At 39.1% G+C, this 22660-nt stretch overlaps 1 protein-coding gene across 5 annotated transcripts in view; it reads right to left on the bottom strand.

The window, feature by feature from the left end:
- Nucleotides 1-22660, bottom strand: part of CREBBP (CREB binding lysine acetyltransferase) — a 99242-nt gene that overhangs the window by 56674 nt on the left and 19908 nt on the right. For all 5 annotated transcript variants that reach the window (XM_076350782.1, XM_076350781.1, XM_076350780.1 and 2 more), the window contains one exon: nt 5369-5545. In XM_076350782.1, coding sequence (XP_076206897.1) covers nt 5369-5545 — 177 coding nt within the window. The remainder of the gene's footprint in view (nt 1-5368; nt 5546-22660) is intronic.

Genomic DNA, 22660 nt, shown 5'->3' on the forward strand with positions numbered 1-22660 from the left:
ATGCCAAGAAACACACAAAGAAGCGTTTCAAAGCAACAAAAAGGGACAAAACTTGATGCAGGAATCTGCAGACAGAGTCCAGCTCTCACATACAGAAAGTTACCCGAACAAAATTTTAAGAGAGGTTTATATAGGATTTACTGAGTGATAAAACAGACTGAGGAATGATCAACATTAAAAACCCCAAATAGCAAATCTGTGGATAAGAAACAAATGAGAAGTTTGTAAGTGAAGGAAAGCCATGCTGTCAGAGTGCCGGCTATGGAGTACTTCACCTCAACTGCTGGAAGAATGTAGAAATGGCAATGGATATTCTCCACCATATATATTCGTATTTGGGAGACGGAAGAGTGGAACATGAGCCAGAGTGCTTGGAAAGAGCAGATCCTCTTTTCAGCTCGCTTTTGCCAGTCTGGCACCATTATTTAGGGACGGTGCAGAAACTAAAATGTTCCACTATTCAAAGCAATACACGTTCCCAGGATGAATTCCTGCACCAAGAGGACAGAGATGTCTACTCTGCTCCCGACACAATAACATAGTTTCTCTGGCACTGAACACTATCTGTTAGATTTGTTTCCAGGTTAAGATCTTTTCCATTAGAAGACCATGGCTAAGCAATATAGACAAGAGCTTTTCCCAGCTGTTCGCTAGGCTGCTGCTCCACTTCAAATCAGGTGGGATTTTCTTGAGGAAGAGAAGGAGTGAGCATGCCTGGGAAAGAGAAACTTTTCAGAGTGCAGGCCAGGGCAGGCACAGGGAAGGTGAGCACAGCAAACAGCAAGCCCACCTGAGACTGGGAGCCTGCTGATGAGAGCAGGAAGCAGACACACAGCATGCTTCTGGGGCAACAGTCACAGACCTTTCCTGCAGTGAAAGAGAAGACCGAGTTTGCTGCAAGAGAGGAAAAAAATCACTGAAAGGTTAAGAAAGCAAGCCTTCCTCACTATAAGGACACAATAGACAGATTTTTCATAAAGCCTTTTATTTCCAGTCTCTAGACTAAAATACGAGTTGTCTATTTTAAGTAGCTACAGTTCTACTTGTTCTAATTAAACTTGGCCTCCGAGTTTAAAAGCTTTCTTCCTCTCTCTAGGAGGCCTGCAGCAAGGCACACCTAAGACCTCCCTATACCCCAGTCTTAAAGATCATTGTTTTCCTCTCTTCTGACCAAAATCTGTTAATAAAGAAATCCAAGGGACATAAAAAGAAACAGAGAAGCAAGGAACATACATAACAGAACACTCGAGATGCAGTTTAATAAGAGATCAGAAAAAAAAATGCACGAGAAGATGTGCCGCTCCAATTCTAAGTCAAGAGAACCGAGGAGAAACGATTTCCTTAGCTTCCAAAAAGTCATATTCTCTCAACTCCATCTGCTGGTCATAAGGGTAACTGTGAAACCAAACTGGTGTCTGGAAGCAAAACTTCACACATTGTACTCCTAACCCATGTAGAAATACTAGATTTACTGGTATGTCCATGAAGAAACCATCCATCACCACCCTTGGAATGTGCAGCGCTGCAGACACCGCAAAGCTTCAGCAAGTTTGATGGAAAGGTCTAACAGGGTTCCCCCCACTGACAGCACATCCTGGAGCCTGGGTACTCCGAAAACAAGAGGCTCCTGGCTCCCGTACAGGCTGCACACTGCGCTGAGTGCCAAAGTGCAGAGCATGGCTCACTTCCACAGTCCAGAGATTTTGCATGATCTCACCGCAGCAGAGCATTGCCAATCCTGCATCGAACAATTTAAGTGACACTGAATCTCGATAGCGTGTCACCAAAACTTCCAACAACGTCAGAAGCAACATCTTTCTTTTGGAAACAAGTCATTCACTCAAGATTTCAAGCTGCCCATTCTGTAAGGAAAACTGATTGTATTCTGCAACAGTCACACAAAGCAAAAGCTAGTATGTTGTTCGGATCCACAGTTAGGAAAACAAACCAACCAACCAAAAATCAATCCATCTGGCTGGCACTGAAAATTAATACCTTAATGCTGACCTTTTAATCATTTTAATACCATAAGGTTCGTTACTTCTTTCCTAATTAAAGACATTAAACCAAATGCGCTTCTCGGGGTCTAGTTAAGGTCATGCTTGGAACAAGGGCTGGAAGATGCAATGAACTAACACTTCTGAGAACCACTTCATTTGGAAGGCAGGGAGTGAGAGTGTTGTTCTTAGGAGAGTGGTAGCCTGAATTTGGATTAAAAAAAAAATCCACTGCTGTAGCAGAGGTTTATCCTGGCTGCCAGCATGAGGGTTATGCCTGGAAGTGAGAAAACTCCTGGTTAGTGTTTGGGACAGGGGTGCCACACATAATGATGTTTAGAATAGTGTGCATTAAGAAACACACTCGTCTTTTGCTTTAATTTTGCAGTGTACACATAAGGTTACAGAGAAAGGCAAAAGACTGAAAGGAGTATTCAGAAAATGAGATGCTTTTCAGGACCAAGGGGTCTTCAGACAACGGCTGCACCTTTCTATTTCCTCTTCTCTTATTTAGATATTCTTAGTGGTAACCAAGGTGTTCAACGTCATGCTGGAATCTGGTTTCCTGCCTCAGACATGCCACATATAACCCATGTTTTCATTCACATGGGTTTGTCTCTCACATGGAATAGTACTTTTGGGGCCCTTTAACATAAGGATAGTAGAGGGCTGGTTAAGCAAGATACATGGTTCCAATCATCTCACAAAAAAACCTGGAGGTCTTTTTAAAAAGATGTATTTGGTCTTTCGCTTGCTGTAGTAGATGGAGTTTGAACTGATCCTTCACAGGTTCATTTTTGATAGACGGTAAGATAACACTATACCCTTTTCCACTTCACTCCTGCCTCCTTCAGGAAACAGGACAGACCATGTCTCCAGCTGACCACGCACAAGGCCAAATACATGAAATCAAACCGCCATCTCTAGGGTTCTAAAGCATCATGGGACATAGCAAATGGCGAAGGGTTCTAAAGCATCATGGGACATAGCAAATGGCGAAGGGATTGCAGCAAGAAAGCATGGCGTAATAGTTCAAACACTGCAACTCTGCTCTGGGGAGCTGCCTCTGTCACAAGCAACTTTTCACAAGTGCCATTTGGGGTCGTATTTTAGTTGCCCAATGTGAGAGAGACATCACTTCCATGAGTTATGGGAGCACACATCTAACTGACGTGAATGTTATTTTACCCTTAGATAATGTCTTAACATATGAAATGAGGAAGGCTTTAGCAAGCCAGAGCCTACAAACCTCAAGTTCAGAGTCAGCAGATTCTTCCAGTCTTACTGTCTTTGTGCCCCTCAGCCTCATATTTAAAACTGGGGCAACACATCTTTATCTCAGAGAGGCACTGTGAACATTAACTAATCCAAAGTATATGCCTGCTGCAGTGATGACTGCCACAGAAAAGACTGTTTGGAAAAGACTGGCTGAGTGAAATATATTACTACATACAGTCAACAAGGCCCACAGCTACACACTGAGCAGCAAAAATAGAACAAAATGTTGACTATATGCTCTTTCAGAGGGCACTGTTCATATTGTATGCTACTGAATAAAGCAAAGTCCCTGTGGAAGGAATAGCATATGGCCATGTACGTACTACTACCAAATAATTACACTGCCTTACCCACTGCTGCCAAGTAAAGGTTAAAATTCAACAAGTCTGACATCTCCTTTTAAATTCTTGGCTTTGCAATAAAAATGTTTGGATAGAAACTTCAGTTTTTAAAGACGAAAGTTCCACCCCCATCAGGACCGCAATCAAACTCTAACCAACACATGATCCATAAGCAGGGTTGAGACCTTTTGGCTGGACAGCACAGATGTCTATCAGCTGAAATGGCTATTACTCTCCGTATTGGCTTGAGGGAGAAAAAGATATATTGGACATATGAAGCTTTTGACACCTGAGAAACAAAGAAAGATGGTTTTGATTGTCCTCTCAGAAGACAACTGATATTTTTGACATTTTAAAGAAACTGCAATTGATAGTACTGGGAAAGTAAGTTTCCCCTACTTTCTTCTGTCTCTTGGACAAGACAGGAGAAAGGAAACGGAAAGTTTTTTCTTTTACTTCCTCCCCCACCACTAGACAAGCCTTGATAGCAAATGCCTTTTTTATTCCACCTGAATATCTGCTATTACTTCCTACACTAGTAAGCGAGTACATTAAGATTTAGGCTTCCCAAAACCTGACTTTTAAATGAGCACAAAATTAGGCTTTAGAATCATCCAGTCCCTGAGATGAATACAGCACTTTGGGCAGATTTGCAGGTTCTCTGCAGAATCAGGGCAATAATTCATTTGCTTTACATCTGATCCAAACTTAAAGAATTTTAAAAACAAAATTAGAATAGTCATGCAGCAAATTGTCTTTTACAAATATTCTGCATGAGTGCAACTGGTATTCTGAACATGGTCTTAATCTTGGTCACCAGCTCCTTTCCATAGTCATAAGCAGCAAATGACAGATGATATTAAACAAAGATTTCACAGTGTAACTAAAGGAAAATTAGGAAGTGGTCTCTAAAATCAGGAGAAAAGAGGAAGTTTATTACATCCTGTTCCCTCTCATATATAGCCTTATTACTGACAGGCAGGTAGCAAACTCACTGATGGAAGGACAAGTATTGCTTGTACCAAAAAATAGCTGGTTTTCTAGTTAAATTAAAAAATAAGCAATTTGCATCTTATGGAAGGTTTTACAAGTTTCTATAGTAACTGCTATCTTGTATAAGAATGTAAAATGCAACAAGCTGGAGTTTCCATAGAAACGACACAAGCAGTTTGATTAATACACAGACATACTGAGACAAATGGGAATATTTAATTTCTCTTTATAAAGAAAACTCTAGTAAACAGAATACTACAAACTTGGACAAGGTATCCTAAGAAGAACTATTCTCATGAGCTTGTGAGCTGCAAGTCATGCACAATATAAACTGAGAAGCATGCCATGTGTTTACCACATTAGATTCAAAGGATATGAAAGGTACTACTTAGTTTCAGGAAGCTGATGATTTATCCAACACATTCTAATTGATTTAGGAATTTAAATCTACAAACAGCACTTACAGAGAAGACATTTTCATCTGGTTTGGAACTAAATGTACCAGACAAAATGAAAGGATGTAATGCAATTCTTACATGAAAACACTGTGATTGCTTAGAAAGTTAAATTACTGCATAAAAACATACACAAACTTTCTACACGCACTGCAGAGCAGTAGTGCGGAACCATGGGGCAACTCTGATGTTTAAATGACCATGGAGAAGTAGTCCAGTAACGCTGCAGAAGCCGTATCACCCAAGAACTTAGAATGCACTATCAAGACATAATGAATAAGGGAAACAGGCAGGTACAACTCACCATATTTGGCACACTGGTGACGGGAGTACTCTTGATGTCGGCAGGAAAGGGAGACAAACTATTTGCCATGCCTGGCTTGTTTGGTAACTGAGGATTCACTCCTGTAGCTCCCATCTGCTGTCCTCCAGTTTGACTGAAAGGTTGCCCAAAGGGACTAGTGCTACCTGTCATTCCCATCTGGAAAAGAATGAATGAAATTATAGTAATTTCCTTGATTCCGAAGGGACATTAAAAAAAAACAGAAAACATATGTCAAATATCCATCTTTGCATTCACAGAGACCAAATTTGGGTTTAAGTTCCTCAATATGAAATTCTCAATTTCACAACTTCAATCAAATTTAAATTAAATTTTAAAAAAAAAATTTACAGATTTACACAGCTGTGTGTGTCTGAAGTCTTGCAATTCAACTTACAAAATCATTGCGCAAATGCAAAGGAGAAAACGAGATTATCCTTCCCAATCTGCATTGACAGAAATTATTTTTTCCAACATTGCAAAAACTTTTGAAAACCAAACAAACCTCAAATCCTGTAATACTTTGTGCGTTCTGTGCACAAAGCACGACTTTGTACATAGACTAGAAGGGAAGGGAGGGGAATATACAGAGGCATCTAGCAAATGCTTATCTATTTAAGTTTTGGTACTTGAGGAAAAACGTCTGAACAAAAGGACATCTATCTAAGGCTGACATCCTTGACAAATTACACCCCCAAAACTCTTTAAGAATAAGCTAGCAGAAATACATTCCCCCTGAATAAGTAAAGAGCACACTGTCCACCCAGAGAACCATTTCGCCTGAAGAACGGTCAAGAGGAGTGGTGAAATCTCTATTACTTGAGCCAATTAATATTACACTGGACAAAAGGTCCTGAAAAGACATTTTAGAAGGAATTTACTTCTTTCAAAGAGGATAACTAAGACTAGGACCCTCCTTCCCCCCTCCAAATAAAGAGGAAATAAAAGTCGACAGATCATGTTTGTGCCGCCCCCCACCCTGCACTAGGAGGACTTCTAGATGACTTTATCACCTGTCAGAATGTCTTAAATATAAATCCAACCACTGAGCAAGTCTTTATTTCAAATATTAAATCCTATTTTCCCCTTCCTTTGACCTCTCCAGCCCTTCCTTACACAACACACTGGTTTTCCATGGTCCTAGTTTTTTCACTTCCCTTACCAGCAGGGATTCAGGACTATTCCCGTGGCTGGAAGAGGGACCGTGCACGTCAGCTTATCAGTGTAACAGCCTCATAATAAGGAATTGCTCAGTGATTGCTTTTTCATGCTTACAGGAATCAGACTGAATGACCAGTCGATGAAGCACTGGTTAAGAGCAGTAAATTATGTCGGGGCAGAGTCCAATAAACACAATTTGACCATGCCTTGTCCTTTTTGTCAGTGTACTTTGTACACTTGGGTTTCAGACAGCTGACCCAGCCGCACTCGAAGTTGCTTTACGTTAGGCAATACTCCCTCAACCTGCATCCTGCAGAGTGACTGTTGCCAGATTCAGGCCTTTTTCCACTGTACAAAATGTTGTATCTTTATAGTGGGTCAGATTCTTCTGTATACACATTAAAAAAAAAAAAAGCTGTTACTTGGCAATGTAAGAGTTTATCATGTATGTGCTGTGTTCCAGAGCAAAGTTGAATAATTCAGATAGCATATAAGACCAAAAAAACCCCAACTGCTTAACAGCATCAAAAGCTTAGTAATAAAGACTGCTTTTAAAGAAAAGTGGTATTGGCTACTATCACATTGCACAAATATCAAGACTTATTTTCTGTATTTCTGTGTTTGTTTTGTAGGACTGTATGTTCAAAGAAATTAGTTTTTTTCATTACTATTTATTACAACATGTATTTTGACAGCCTTTCTCTGAAGAATTAATAGCAAAGTATTTAATAAACTTACCTACTCATCTTAACCCACTATTTCAGACAAGGTATGAGAAAGGATCATCTGATGTCTACAGCTATTCATTCATACTGTGATGGTCTATCAGAATAACAGTGAAAAAAATTTCCAAAACTAAAAGTGAGATTCTGAGAAAGTAGCTTATGACCAACTATAAACCTTTCAGAGGCCAGAAATAGGAACATTAGCTGTTTGGCCATTATTCATTTTCCCCTTGTGTCCAAGTCCCCAACTACAAACTTCATTTGTCTGCAATGAAGACTTGGCCCTTCTAGTCTTCTTTGAACTTGCTTGCAGGTTTGGTGGAGTTAAAATTGAATAATATATTGACTATTCTGGCAAGCACCGCTTTGCTACAACTTCCTACGAGCACTACAGCCACCACCGCAACTGTGAAAGCACAGTGGTGAGCCCAAACTGGGAGAGAGAAATGCTGCATACAGGAACCTATTTCCACTACTTCCACGGCCCTGCTTGGGCCACACCAGCCTGCAGGAGACAGCGCGAGCAAAGTCCTTCTTAGACCTTGCAGCTTAAGGCTGGAGCACACTCAGCCGCCGGGGAGGAGGCGGAAAAGATCCAGTGCAGACAACGAAGTTGCCTAGCACGGACGTGCTGAGCCTGCGCAGCGTAATGTTATAAGCCTCTGGCAGAATCTTAAACACAGTTGAATTTTCAGAAAGCAGAAGAGAGATTTTTCTTTAGGCAGTGAGAACGCTAAGCAAATTTTACACCGAATTTAAGTTCTTTCTCCAAAAGAAAGAGAGACGTGTTCTTCATCTCATTTCATTACCAGGAAAGATTAACTTTTTTTTATTAAAGGAAAAATGTTTAAAAATAGATTTTTAGGAAAAATATTACAAATATTTCGGTCTCAAAAGACAAAGAACAGAAAATTTCATTTTAAGTTTGTTTAAACTCTAAACCGCTAGAACATCCCAAAAGCACCAAGGAACTGCAATCCTAACAGGTACCGCATGGTTGGTTTATCATATTTTAATATTTCCTTTTCAATAGATCTTGTTATTAAACATATCACAACTCTGTACAACAACAAAGCAACCTTTCAAGTTTTCCAAACTGAGTGCTTAATATGATGAGGATAATTTTTCCTTTTCTAGGTGGTCATTAAGTAATAAATACTTGATTGAAATTTTAAGAAGTGCCTTGCTGTTCTGGAAGCAGAGTAGCTTCCATGTGAATTTTTTTTAAACCTGCTCTCTGCCACATGGTATTTCAATGTCTAAAGCTGTGCTTCAATAAGTGAAAGGAACCTAAGGCTAAAGAGTTACAGCAGTCTACAACTTTTAAAAAAACAGCAGAAAGTTTGATAAGATTGTAAAACATTAGACATGCCCTTTAACCTACGCTTCATTTTTGTAAATTACTGCCACTGAAACAAACTGCCAAAGGCTTTGTTCTGTTTGAAATCCATCTTAAAAAAAAATAAATATCTGAAAAGGTGGAAAGACCTATCTTTCTTATGTGGCAATCCCTGAAGTAAATATGGAGACAAAAATCAGGAGGGACCATACACCAGACTAGTTTATTAAAGCCCATAGAAGTTCATAGTTTCAGGTTCTTTTAAATGTAGTTTTGCCTCAGAGGAGTTAATCTTATTAACAGGACTGTGATTTCCAGAGGCTAGGAGACATGCACAACACAGTGCAAGAACTGCTCTAATGAACTCTTATCTATTTATAACAGTTTTCAACCTAGGCTGGGATCAACGAGGAGTTTTAGTGGCAGAACAACCTGCTGCCAAACAGCGTTAAGATCAACAGCGTTTCAGAGCTGTTACTGGTAACCTGAGGAGCAGCTCGGCATTTATTCCAGCAGCAACCACCTCCAGCAAACGCAGTCAGGTAGGGACTCCAGCAAAGCAAACCACTGCCAGCTCCTCACCGGCGGGAAGGCAACAAATAGGAGGTGGAAGAAAAGGAAGAATCAGGCAGAACCCCTGCATATCAAACACTGAAAGACATCTGAGTGCGTAAGGCATTAACTGCATTTCCTGGTTAATTATCTGAACGTTGAGATCAGGTGACCTTCCGTAAAACTTTATCTAAACCACTGCTAATTGAAATCTCAAAAAACTACTGGCAAATATGATCAGATGATAGAGCCTACACGTAGTAAAGATTTTACGCTGCTTATTCATTCTGCAAGCCGAAACCAGCAGCTCCGAAGCAAACGAGTCAGAAGGCTCAAACGCCGCAGCTCCTGCCTCTGCCCGCAGGTTTTTTCCTATGTGAAATGAGGGGGCAGGTGGGGAAATGCAGATACTCAGAAGACCTTTGTTTTTATATTTCTGAAACAGAACTCTGATCTCAAATTAGGTATTTCAGGGGAAGATTACTAGGTAGTTACAAGTCAGCAGAGAAGATAAATCAGCAAGAACATGCAGCACGGTGTTAGCAGCCTGGTAAGAATGGTCATTTTCATGTGGGACTCTGAGCCATCACAAAGACTTGTATTTTGCTTAAAGTTTGTTAAATTTACTTTCCTGAAAGCAACAAAAGAAAAAGGCAATCCAGTGTGAGTTGTTTCTTTTTCCACCTGCAATGAATGGGCATGGATGTGTATCACAGGGCTACTCAAGCTTCAACATACCAGCATGGTAGCCGGTGCACTTCCATTACAACAAAAGCAGAAAGCTTCTCTCCAAAAACCTGGGTTATGCTGCAGTTCACTCCCATTTTGTTCTAAGCTTAAGGATGTTCCCTCCCCTGTTGCCTTCTCTATCAGTTCATTCAACTGTCGTTCATCTCCTTTCCTCTCTACCATTTTCTGCAGACCACGTTCTCTGCACTCCTTCATCCTGGGGTGGCTCCTTTCATCCCACCTCATCCTGCGGCAACTCACGTTTTATACTCGTGTTTCTGTGTTATAATTTTGTGCAACTCTTGCTTCTTGCCTGGTTCTTTGTGGTCACAACTGCAATGACTTCTGATGGAGTAAAGCAGACTTTCACAAGCAAGGTGTTTTCTACGCAGCTGTTCCATCAATTGCAATGGGGGAGATGCAGGGGTGCTATAAACTGCCCCAGCACAGAACTGCAAGTCAAGCCTAGAAGTGCCTGAAGAAGTAATATGATTAATGCAGGACACCAGCTTAAAACACATTATTTCTACTCTAAAACAGTTCTTCTCAGAAATATGATGCTACTCTCCTTTAATGGAAAAGATGCATTTAATTTAATAATTCTGCTATCCCAGAAAGACAAGCAGATTCTGTTCCCTTTTTTATCACTATGGCAACTCTCTAAGATACTGGAATCTATTACTGACTGTGGATAGGAAATAGGGTATTTCACTCTACTCTCCCAAGCGAAGGAACGCACAAACTTCCAAGCTGAAAAAAGAAAAACTTAAAACCTTTGTTTAGCTGACTTGGACTACACAAGACATCTCGCACTGCAATGTTTTGAGCAGCAGGTGTGGGAGGTACTTCTCTTTGTTTTGCTTTTTAGTTATTTTCAGAGCAGAACAGCAATCCCAATTTCCTCTAGTTCCAGGAGTTTCACAGATATTACAGATCAAGTCTGTGACCAAATCTATAAACCTCATCTGATGGTGCAACTCAGAGTTGATATGACAGAAATGAGAAGTTCACCAATCTAATTTAAAAAGATACCTTAGGACCAGACTGGATCTTCACACTATGCCATTTCTTCTATTTTTAAAGCTTACTCTTTTCCTCCCTTCTTTATCACTGTTGACATACCACAGTACTTCTTCCTCTAGCCCAGCATCAAGGAGCTACTCCCTCTTTGTACATGGAGCGTCTAGGCCATAAATAAACCCTGTCCTTTCCTCCTACTCTAAGTTTTTATTAACTGTCCCTTCACCTCTACCACTACAGCCAGTTCTCTCATTCGAGCAGCCAGAGTTACTTCATTACCACACATTCCTCTGAGGCTCCCAGGACGTGCAACCAATACAACATGCTGCAAAAACCATTCACTGTTACAAGCACATAATTTCCTGTTAACAGTCCCTTTTTTAGCTTCCCCTCCAACATGCTGTCATAAACCACAGAACCGTATACTGTTCTGCTCCTTGCTACCCATTTTCCTTTGGGAAACTCTGCTCTCCTCTGTTGCCCCAATCCACCTTTCACTCCAGGGTTTCCAAACTTAATAAAAGGTCTGGCAAGACAGACTGAGTTCACTATCAGTTTTCCTGCAAGAGAGAAAACATCCTCATTTGCAGGCACATGCCAAGGAGCAGCACCTACCTCTGACAACACTCCTGGGTTTGTATCTTACACCACTGCTGCCTACATAAAGTTAATGCTATAATTTTTTTTTTTATATTAGTTGGTCCAGACAGATTAGTCCAGAAAAAAAAACCCTAACTTATCTCTAAGTTAAATGTTGGTTTCCATTAAGTTTTGAAGCATTGACTCTTCTGTACAAAAATGGAAGAAGGTTATTCTGGCCAAGTATTTAAAAACAAACCAAAACAATACCGCTAGATGTGGACTAGCCTAACAGCAGAAAAAATACTGAAAGGTTGGTATGAGAATCAAAGAACTCAAAGCAGCGTGGGTTCAGCGGAAAATAAGCCTGGCTGAAGTAATCTGATTATGATCCAATCCTGTAAACTAAAAATAGTTATCATTAATATTCAATTCAGTACCTACTAGATTTTTAACTAGAAAACGGTCCTAGAAAGAAAGGAAGCAAGCTAGACAAGCTTGGCCGGACTTTGAAAGCTGTGAATCTGCAAAGTGCTTGAACAACAAATCTGAGCTCTCAATATGACAACAGGAGGTATGAAAAGAAGACTGGGTATGCGTAAAGCAACATCTTTATGCATTTGGCTTGATGTGAATGCTATTGTAATGACGACGATCATGCTGTATTAGTTCTTCAGGAACAACATGTAAAAATGACAGGATTCAGAGAGGCCTCGAGAACTATTCAAAGGACTAAAAGGCATGGCTAAAACAGTCTAATTGCAATCTAATAGCTTAATTTATTCAGCTTACTATTTAAGCTTATTAATTTGCTTATCTTATTAAGTCAAGGACTGAAGTGATCCTAAAGTACCGATTTTGGGAATAGAAAGGTGCTAACAAATATTTTCTATTTAGCAAAGACACATCAACAGGTAAGAGCTGAAGCTCTATATCTTCAAAGCAAAAATTAGAAAAAAAATTAAGTGACCAAATACCACTGAAATTCTTAAGATTATATTAATCTTTTATCTAAATAGTGTGTGCTTCTACTCATCAACAGGAATTAATTCACAAAAGCCATAAGGCCTATAATCAGAGGTATCATGTCTGACTTTGTATCACTGTCATTTTTATATGTTTAATTATTTATAAAATAGAACCTAATAATAGAAAGGGAATTAGAAGTTCCCTTCTGCTTGTCTAGAGACAACACAGAAACGTGACCAAGCTGCCAAGTCCATTAACCAAACCCAGAGACAAGTATCGAAGTCCAGGAAAGCAGAGGTGCAGAACAGAAGCCAAAAACTGTATCAAACTATTGTATCCTCCTCTGCAGCGCAGAACCGTATTAGACCGAGCATGGCTAAGTGCAACTTCAGATGATTGCTCTTCTAATGACACGAAATCAGAGACAGGGTGGACTGCAAGACAGAATTTCATTCATTCACGCAATCCAGCAGCAATTAAGTTGCCTCTTCAGACTGATGTTGATTGCAGGATCACAAAACCAGTTATGTTGTTAGCTAGGTATCCTAAGGAAACTGGGCTTAAGCAATAGTGCTGTGACAATCAGTGTCCCGTCTCCTCCCACTTCTGCAAATCAATTTTTCTCTAATCACTTTGGAAATCACTGGTCAATTTGACCCACTTTAGTTAAAGGTCTCACAGATAATTAAGTTCCTAAGATTGCTGAGTAGAGAGATGGACAGGTAGATTATGACACTCAGATTAACATGTCCACAAAGAAAAAGCACAAAGACCTCTGCCGTTACCCGCTGCGTTATGCAGCAGACAGCATATCCAGGGCTCTGAATGAGCCACCATTATTGCCAGATTTGTCCTGTCAGCACCTCAGAAAGATTATCTGAGGACATGGGAGGGAGCTGAAAGCACGATAGGAAATGGTTTAGAAGACCCTTGGGGAGGGGTGCTGTGAAGAACTACAGCCTCTATAGTGGCAGTGTGAGGATACACAGCCAATCTACTGGTTATGCTACTCTCAGATCTGGTTTGACAATAGAAAAATAGAAAGGTCAGAGCCTTTTTTCCCACCAAACTGTTCCCATACCTCTGAATCTGACAAAATAGTTATAAGAGGAAGACACAAAGACAGCCTTTTAGTGAGCCACTACTATCCTTGTATTATTCTGGACTTAGTCTATGGTACAAAAGATAAAATCAATTTAACTGTAAGCCCCAGATTAATAATTTAAGTTATTTCAGAGAACAGAACATGCATGTCGTAATTAAGGAAAGAAGAGAGATAGCAGAGGCATCCTAGGTATGATCTGATAAAAGGCCAGATCTTCACAAACTAACAGAAGCATTGAAGAGTTGCACACGTGAGAGCTTGCCAGTTCAACAGTGTAAATTGCTTTAGTAAGACATATTTGTCACTCACTACTGCTTTCTTCTAAATCCCTTGTATTTGCAAGGAAGGACGATCCCCCTACTTCCTCCTATTGTATCACTGAAACAACCCAGTGCAAAATAACATGCTAAATGCTGAGGAGACAATAATAGTTCCACCTTTCAAAAGCAACCTATAAACTATGATTCAGTTTTCTGAACGCCTGAGCTGTAACTTTAGGGTTATACCATAATCAATAGCCTTAGGTTGACAGAGCAACTGTGCATAAATAATCCAACCCTCCTAGGGCCATTGCTACTGAACATCTCACATGCTTCATCCAAAATCCCCTGTTACATCACTGATATGTTAGGGACACTTCTCTAGCTCTTTTTTTTAAAAAAAAAAAAAAAAAGAGCAAGCTGGCACAAAATGGAAATTCTGTACTTCCCACTATGACCCACAGATCCAAGAAGTATCCGTTGGTTTGGCATGAACAGAATGATCGGGTATACAGAAATGGTATACTGCTCCTGCCTCCAAGCTATCACTGTTGTAAGTCACTACAGGACAGGGATGATTCAGAACTTCTTCTGTACTTGCTGCCACCAAGCCATGCAGTCACGTGCACCCTTTACTTTCCTCTTTTATGGGCCTCACCAAAACCAATCACTTAATACTCCATTACTGGACTAAGCCTTCAAATCCCTCGTCATCAAATTACTACACCTACTTCAAATCCGGGCTTTCAACACGCAACTTGGTTAAAAAGCTCAGCATTTTGTCCCCCTTCTCTCTTCCCATCCATTGAAATGTTTTTGCTGCTACCAAGAAGTGTGTCACCTTGCTTGGCTTAAATAATTTTAACCTTCTTCCTTTGATCTTTCTTATCTTTCTCTCAAGACAAGGAAATCAAGCAGTCCGGCATCTCAGATGTTCAGAAGTTATCAATTAAAGTATACAAAGTACTGTGAATGCAAGAGTAGATCTGCTCTAAGTAACGGAGGAACACCAGAAATTCAGACTGACAGAAAATTCAGCTGCTTTTAATACTGTTAGTAAGCAACAATGAAAGAGGACAGACAGAACTGCTTTCAAAAGGCTTATTTCTGCTTTCCAGAGTGGTAACTCTGGGACAGAGACCTATGCTTTGCCATCTGCACTGCTTCACCACCAGCTCCCAGATGAGTTTAACACACACAAGTTCCAGAGCTACTATGATCTGGCATCAACCACCTGCAGTTAATCCCTCCTCAGTCCCTGTGTGCTATTGCCACGACTCCGATCAGCCGCTTTGCTTGCACGCTCAGTACAGAAGAGCAGCTTTCCAGCCAGGCACACGCCAAGGACTTCGCACTTTAGACTCTTATCTCCCTCTGGTATGAAACACAAATCTCTAACATGAAGCAAGGTCCACCTAACTGATTAAGGCTCTCGGAGAAGTGTAAAAGATAGATCCATTAGGAATTTATGTTCATTTGTGAAGTGGGAAGGACAGGCTTTCTTTACTACGTTGGCATCATCTTGTATCTGTTTACTGACAAAAAAAAAAAGTAAGTCTCTACTAATTACTATTTCATCCTATAGTAACGTGTTCCAAAAGAAAGTCACCATGGTGCTTGGAATGTATATGCCAGAGGGACAGATGGAGAAGCAAGGAAAAGATTAATCATTTTATGGCAGAAAGCCAGTGGTGTTACCAAAAAAAAAAAGTGAATTCAGTCTCAGTGCAAGAATAGTGGCAATCCTGTTATCTCAGCTGAGGTGAGAGCTCCTCACCTAAACCAATCTGCAGATTTGGCAGTTTGACAAAAATACCAATTTAAAAATACTCACTTTTAAAGTCAGCGAGTAACAAGAATGCCTTAAAAAAAGTAACGTTTCAAGAATCAGTTTTGGGAATTAAATCGTGATCTGGCTAGCAGCATTCAGAGGAAGCCTATCTTGTGCTGAAAGCGTCCGCTCTCCTACCTCTTTAAGCTAACTGCTATAACAAAAGCCTACCGCAACAGATTTCATGAAGCATTTAGAGTGTCTGGCTCTTCAGTAGTAAAGTAACTCAAAGAAAAACACTCAAATGCCCAGGAATAATTGTAATTTACTTCATCCTTTATTACAGGATGAAAGATTTGGTAAAGCTAGAAATTTTAAAAATCCCATTAAGAGGAAGCCAGATGTTTTATTACCACTTGTAATAAGATTTGAAATTCTCTTCCAAGCATTTCACAGAGGTCAAAGACAAATTTAAGTATTCCGAGGCAACAAAACCACTTAAAAAAGTGTACAAACGTTTCCGCATAATTACTGAAATACAAAAGACAGAATTTCATGGGGAAAATGCTCTTTACAAATGACTGCATATATAGAGAACAAACTCTTAATACATTTAACTAGAAATCAACCTTTTCCAGGGGAAAAAAAAAAGAAAATAATCATATGCTTGCACTGTATATATGCCTAAAGAAAGAAAACGTCTCCAAAATTCTGTGCAAGCGTGAGTGCTAATACAACAGAATACACTATAGGAAGAATCAAAGTAATTTCTGCAATGAGCATCACTGTTGTACTTACGAATCAAAAATAAAGCTCAGAAGGCTGACTTTGTAACGAGTATAACCTCTGCAAATAAAAACTTCAAAGCTCTAATGGATAATTAGCCACAATTGATCAATGTATTCCAATTGCTCCAAGAGCTTTTATGGGTGCCAAGCAGCAAAAGTGGCTTTCTTCAGATAAACAAAGAACTATTCTTACTACGTAAGAATAGAAAGTTAACTAGAACCACAAAATTAACGTTTCAAAGGTTTGTTTCACCAAGAAAATCTAGTTTTGACACAAACAGTAATTCAACAACACTTAAAAAGAAGATTTTGAAAGACTGAAATTCAATTAAGATACACCTCTACAGATACTTGATTGTATATTCACAGGTCAAAATCTTCACGAGTTACTTCCAGAAGAAGCATCAGCGTGTATTAAAACACATTTATAGTCACATCAAAACAGAGTTTTGTAACACAGGATCTCAACTCAAATGTCCCTGTCCTCCCTCAATTCCTATACTTCATCACCATTAAGCTAAATGCAGGTTTCTAAACCAACAGATCTCAACACTACGCCCTTGCTACTTCCTTTATTTTCTGTATCATAGATATTAGCCTTTCGAAATGTACCCAACAGCCCAGAAAAGAATTTACAGATGTGTCTGCTGGCATCTCAGCAGTTCTGGAGCCAGCCAAGTAAAAGGAGAGCATACCATGCTTCAAAAATTTAGTATTATAAGGAATAAACTGTTTTGGTAAGAAAAACAGTAGCACTATTTAAGAGAGATTCTTTCCCATTTATCTCCCAGAAGCTGGCCAAAGATACATTATCAGGCAGTCTGTGTGATATGATATTCTACAGAGGTGAGGGGAAAAGGCAATAATAGCTCTACAGAATAACAGCAACAGGAAAGGTGTCTCAAAAATATAATGAAAAGAGGTATTCTGTTTCTTTTCTTTACTATCTCCTTGGCATACACGAATCCTAAAGGAAAAGTGGACACACTGAAGGGAGAGATTGTGTTTCTAAAAGAAGTAATAATTCTATTTCAATCCAGAACCGGGGTGTGTGTGGAAGAAAATCAAATAGACACGAAACAAATTTACACTACAGGTTACATTAAATACATTAAAAGAAGGAAAAAAAAAAATCAATATAGCTTACTCAAAACCACCACTTAGCAAAAATACCATAGCCTGCCATTAACAGTAACTAAGGAGAAACATAACTATAAATAATTTACACTGTTGAAATAATTTTTAAATAACTTTAAGAGCCGAATATGTTTATTTTGAAACACCACACTGACTTGAAAAGCTACCTTGAAATCTCCAGTCTTTCTGTAGAAACATGCTCTCCTGGAAGATTTAACAATTCACATGAAGCTAACAAGAGACTTCTCAATAGGTTTTTACACAAGGTAAGATCCAATTTGTGTGTCTTTAAACACATGCTTAAAATTGAACAGTGGGAACAAACTAGGCCTGTAAACACATGCTTCTCACTGAAAGCAGTCTGCACACAGTACTATCCAGAAACATATTTTAACCCAAGACGCCCAGTATCAGACTAAGGAAGCAAACACAGCTCATTCCAAGAGCGAAAGCCCATCTTCGACTTGTGGTGTTCCAACACTTTTCCATTTCCAGGGTACAAAGATCCTCCCATCGTAAACGCAGTTATTTAATTTAGTCAATTTGCCAAAAGTTTCAAAGGGCACTTGTTTTTTGTTTGTTTTTAAAAAAATCCCCTTAAAAAAAAATACCACCATACAGACAGAACAGCATTATGCTGCAGTCACTCTGAAAACACAAAACCTTTCTGCCCCAAAACAGCAGCATCTCTCAAGAGACTGCTAAATAACCTATTTACTACTCTCTTCTAAAAGTCTATTCCATAGACAGGTCCTTTTGGCAAGGATGTTCCTATATTTAATGCGCTGTATTTTCATTATGATTCATTCTAAGACAAAGGCACTACTGAATCCCTTTTATGGCACGGTATGCTTCTTATTTGCCAAACCTAAAGCAGATTTGTACGTACGCATACCAAAGGATATGACTATCACTATGGGGCTTGAGCATCTTCAGCACGTGTAAGTACTAACATTTCCAAATGCTACTTAGAGGTAGTTCTTGTAGCATCAGGAGTTCAAAAATCATCTGAAGTCCTCACTCATCTAAATCTCAATTCTACAAAGTATTTCTGGCCTTAAAATTAAAGCCATTGCTTGGATTACATACAAACAGTTAAAACACAAACAATAAGCTTAGTATGCCACTTCCCTCCCCAGCCACAGCAATTTCTGGAGTAAATACTCTTTACCATAGTGGCAAGAAAGAGGGGGGTGGGGAGGAGAAATAAGCATGTGCCAATCATGGCCAATGGTCAAAGATGCAGCAAAGTGTCTGTTGATGCCATACGCAAATGGACTTAGGCTTCCAAACAAAAAACAACAGGTATTTCCTCTGAATACTCACAAGAAGAAAGGAAAAAGGTATTATATTTTGCCATTACTTATACTCAGCCCCGCAAAGTAAACTAGCAGTTGTGCCACTAAGAATTAAGTTGGGTTTGGGGTTTTGGGGGGTTTTTGGGTTTGGGGTTTTTTTTTTTGAGATGTGGAGGAAAGTGTGTATTGAAACAGCTTTTCTAGTTTAAAAGTTAATCTCTTAAAAAAAGGTGAAAAATAGCCTGCCTGCTATAAAATAGACTTGGGCATGCCCTGTGTAGCCTCTTGTATCGAAATTTCAACCCCCTAGCTAAGTGAGGGGATTTCAAAATTCCAAAGTGCAACTTTCAAACATAATGTTATTTTTTTTTCTGACAGTAGAACCCGTCCCATCTGTACTTTCACTTGTGGAAGCCACAGACAGAGAATTGCCTCCCCTCACTGCTTCTCCGCTCCCGATCCATTTCTTAGGTAGGTTGACAGAGTATATCATGCTATACGTAATTTTCCAAGTTTCCTGCGTTGCCTTTTTTCTAAGAAAACAGACCACCAGCATTTAGTTTTCAGACCGTAATACCAGGTGTTCTGATACATTTCTGTATGTATTCCCAATTACAGGATTCCCAATATAATCACAGCTCATTGTCAAGTACAAATATTAAGTTTCTCTTTTAAGTAAGAAAAGGTTTTGAGACCTGCTAAAAGCATGAGAAATGCTCCTGTGCAATAGTATCTATATGCATGATCAGACTCTATTAGGAAAATTACTACGACAAAGACATTTCCTTCTGACTGAAGTAACCAGGCATTTCATAACTCCTACACACCAACATTTAACTTGGCAGGTTTTCCTCCCTCTCAACATGCAAGTAATTTTTTACCTGTGTATTAAAAAAACTAAACTATGAACAGCAGCAGGAAGGTATGCAAAAACAGTCTAAAAACTAGAAAGAAATAATTTCAGTAAGGAAATGGAAGTTTATTTTGTCATTTTAATAAACCTTCTGAAACAACACTAGAAATCTTGCTTTTAATCTGTGGCTTCCAAAAGAACTGGTGGGTCCATCAGGTTCACTTCCAAAACCTTCTTTCAGATACGCTACTTAGAAATAAACCCCATTCCAACAACAAAAAATTGAAGAATTACAAGACGGTAGCCAATATGATTTAGAGTTAGTGACAAAATCCTTAATGTTTGTGTTGTGTTACCACAGTAGATAATGGCACAATTCTACTCTGAAAAGATACCATAAACATTTCTTTTTTGTCAGCTGGATGATAAGCCAAAGCAAGTTAACAGAGACAGGCTTTTTAACCGCCTGAGTCGGAAGCAGAAAGAGGGGAAACCAAGTTGTGGTTTGCCCCCATGAAGGCTGACTGTTTCTTGCAGCATTTACCTTGCAGCACTAGAGCCAAACTGAACCCCGGTACCTGCTTAAGCATAAGCATAGGAGCCAAGCGACTATCGCTTCAAAAGATCTTCAATGACACTGCACAACTGCAAATGAAATTTAACTCACATACTAGAAATAGGAAACAATTTCAGGTGCCAGGAGTAACAGTTGTGGTAAGAAAGCTTTTTAAGTCACCAAATCTCTTTGGTATATCAGAGTAAACTCATCTGTGGAGTACCACTTTTTTTATGGCCATGTTTCAAAACAAAACTGCCTTACAGATATATTAATTTTACTACGAGCCAGTGAGTTTTGCTGTTATGTGTTTCTATATATTTATATCCTTCTTCTGTTTGTATTATTATAAAAGCACATATGTCTCTTCTCAGTAAAAATGCTGTTTTGGTGATAGTTATTCAACAGAGAGCCAAGCAACTATGGTCAAGTCTGTAACATTAAGAGTCCCCTGAAACTGGGAAGCAGCATTATTTGGAATACGATTTGGACTGGCTACTTGCGTTTGCCAGAGGCATGGTCTGCTAGGAGATAGTCAGCTTGGCAGCCTAGTACTGACAACTTAGAGGATGAGAAGCAAATTAACTGCAAGTCATGTTAAAACAATTCAGGCAGATTCAGACAGATTGAGAGTCACCAGAGAAACAAACAGCACCAGCAGTTTGCTAAAACACACAGAACTGCAAAGGAATGAGAACATCTTCAGCTGACTTAATTCACAATCAGCAAGCGTATCTAAATCTGGTACTTAGCAGTATCAACTAGGTAATCTGTTTAAATAAATAGTTTGCTTCATTTTTTCTCATCACAGATTTTCCTTACTACAGATTCCTCAAAACACAGAGTCAAGTAACGTAACTACAGACACAGTTTAAGTCTTGTATCAGAATTCTTGCTTCATTATCTTATTAAATTTACTCAAGATTAATATCCAACACCAAAACACCACTCAAAGAACAACAGGGAGCAAAACTGTGAATGTGCTTGTCAAAAGCACATATGTATTATATATGCAGCCAGCCTAGAAACAACAAATAACAGAATCCAGTTCTTCTATAGCTCAACAATAAAAAAAAAAAGACAACTGGTTATTCTCTTGGTAGACATAAAAAATGGCTTTACTGTTTTCTGAAGTTCACTTCTGGTAAGAGTTCCCCCTCCTCTTTAATCTGAAACTTCTCCTACTGCAACACGCACTGCCATGTGGCTATTTTGACTAAAACAAAGTTGAAAACATGCACTATTCAAACAAATTAGGCCAATACAGTTAAGAAAAAACTTTCTCAACTCATACGCCAAAATCCAGCATAATACATCTGGTTTTGCACAGTTAGTGATTATTTTGAACCTGTTAAGATTTTGATGTCAATCCTACTACTGGTACCAACTTCCAGTGAGGCTTAAATACATACATACACAGGTAAGGAAAACTCATCAATTGTAGACAGCACTTGGAAGTCTGTATCTAAACTCATTACTACCAGATCATCTCCTGAAATACTACACTTTGGAAGATCTGCCAGCCAGGTCGGCTTTTCTTTCAGTTTCTCCCTGCCAGGCAGGTTCTAGTTTTTATCAATACTAGTATTTTCCTTTAGAGTTTTCAAAATACGTAGAATCAAGTTACTTAAAATCTACAATCCTGAAAAGGCATTTTACAAAAAAACAGTAACATTGCAATCCTCATAACTAGGTACAAAAATAAAAAAAAAAATTTCTCCTGATCTCTTTATATATTCAGACTAAGATCTGACCAATTACATCCTTTTCTGGGGCATACAGAGCCCAATAACATGTTTAATTAAACTGCACCTTTCAGAAAGAAAACTAATCTTGAGGTAGGTTTACTAGTTCTACAGAGAAACACACTTTGAAAGGAACCCCCAGCGAGCTGTAGTTTCACTGCAGTTTAAAAGCAATGGCTTCCGCAGATCATCAGCCACACACAACTCCAGGATTTTTTCCTAAGTTTCTGCTGCTGGGTACCAGCATATCCTTATTTGAGTGATACGGCTCTGAAGTTACTGAAGAAAAAGGTGATTCCTTTTACAGAATCGTAAATTCTCACGATTCCTTTTACAGAATGCCTCCAAGGAGGCATTACACCTTGGAAACACATGAAAAAGAAAACACTCAAGTCCTACACATCTCAGTGAGACTTTACTACTTCTTTGGGGAAAGAGCGAAAGTACCAATTAGGTGAATCACTGTCCAAAACTCTTAACAGAGTGCAAAAAGGAAATTTGAGAACCATACAAAATAAATGGAAACTTCTCAAAGTTTTCATCTGATTTTCCACAAGCTTTGATAGCAGTATTAGGGCGAGGGGAATGCATCTCAGCAAGAGACTATATAACATCTAATCTACAGAAATATAACTTCAAGCTCTTGCCAGCCACACTTAACTATATGAAGGCTGCATCTCCCTCATT

This window comes from Aptenodytes patagonicus, chromosome 13, assembly GCF_965638725.1.
Source record: "Aptenodytes patagonicus chromosome 13, bAptPat1.pri.cur, whole genome shotgun sequence".
Taxonomy (NCBI): Eukaryota; Metazoa; Chordata; class Aves; order Sphenisciformes; family Spheniscidae; genus Aptenodytes; species Aptenodytes patagonicus.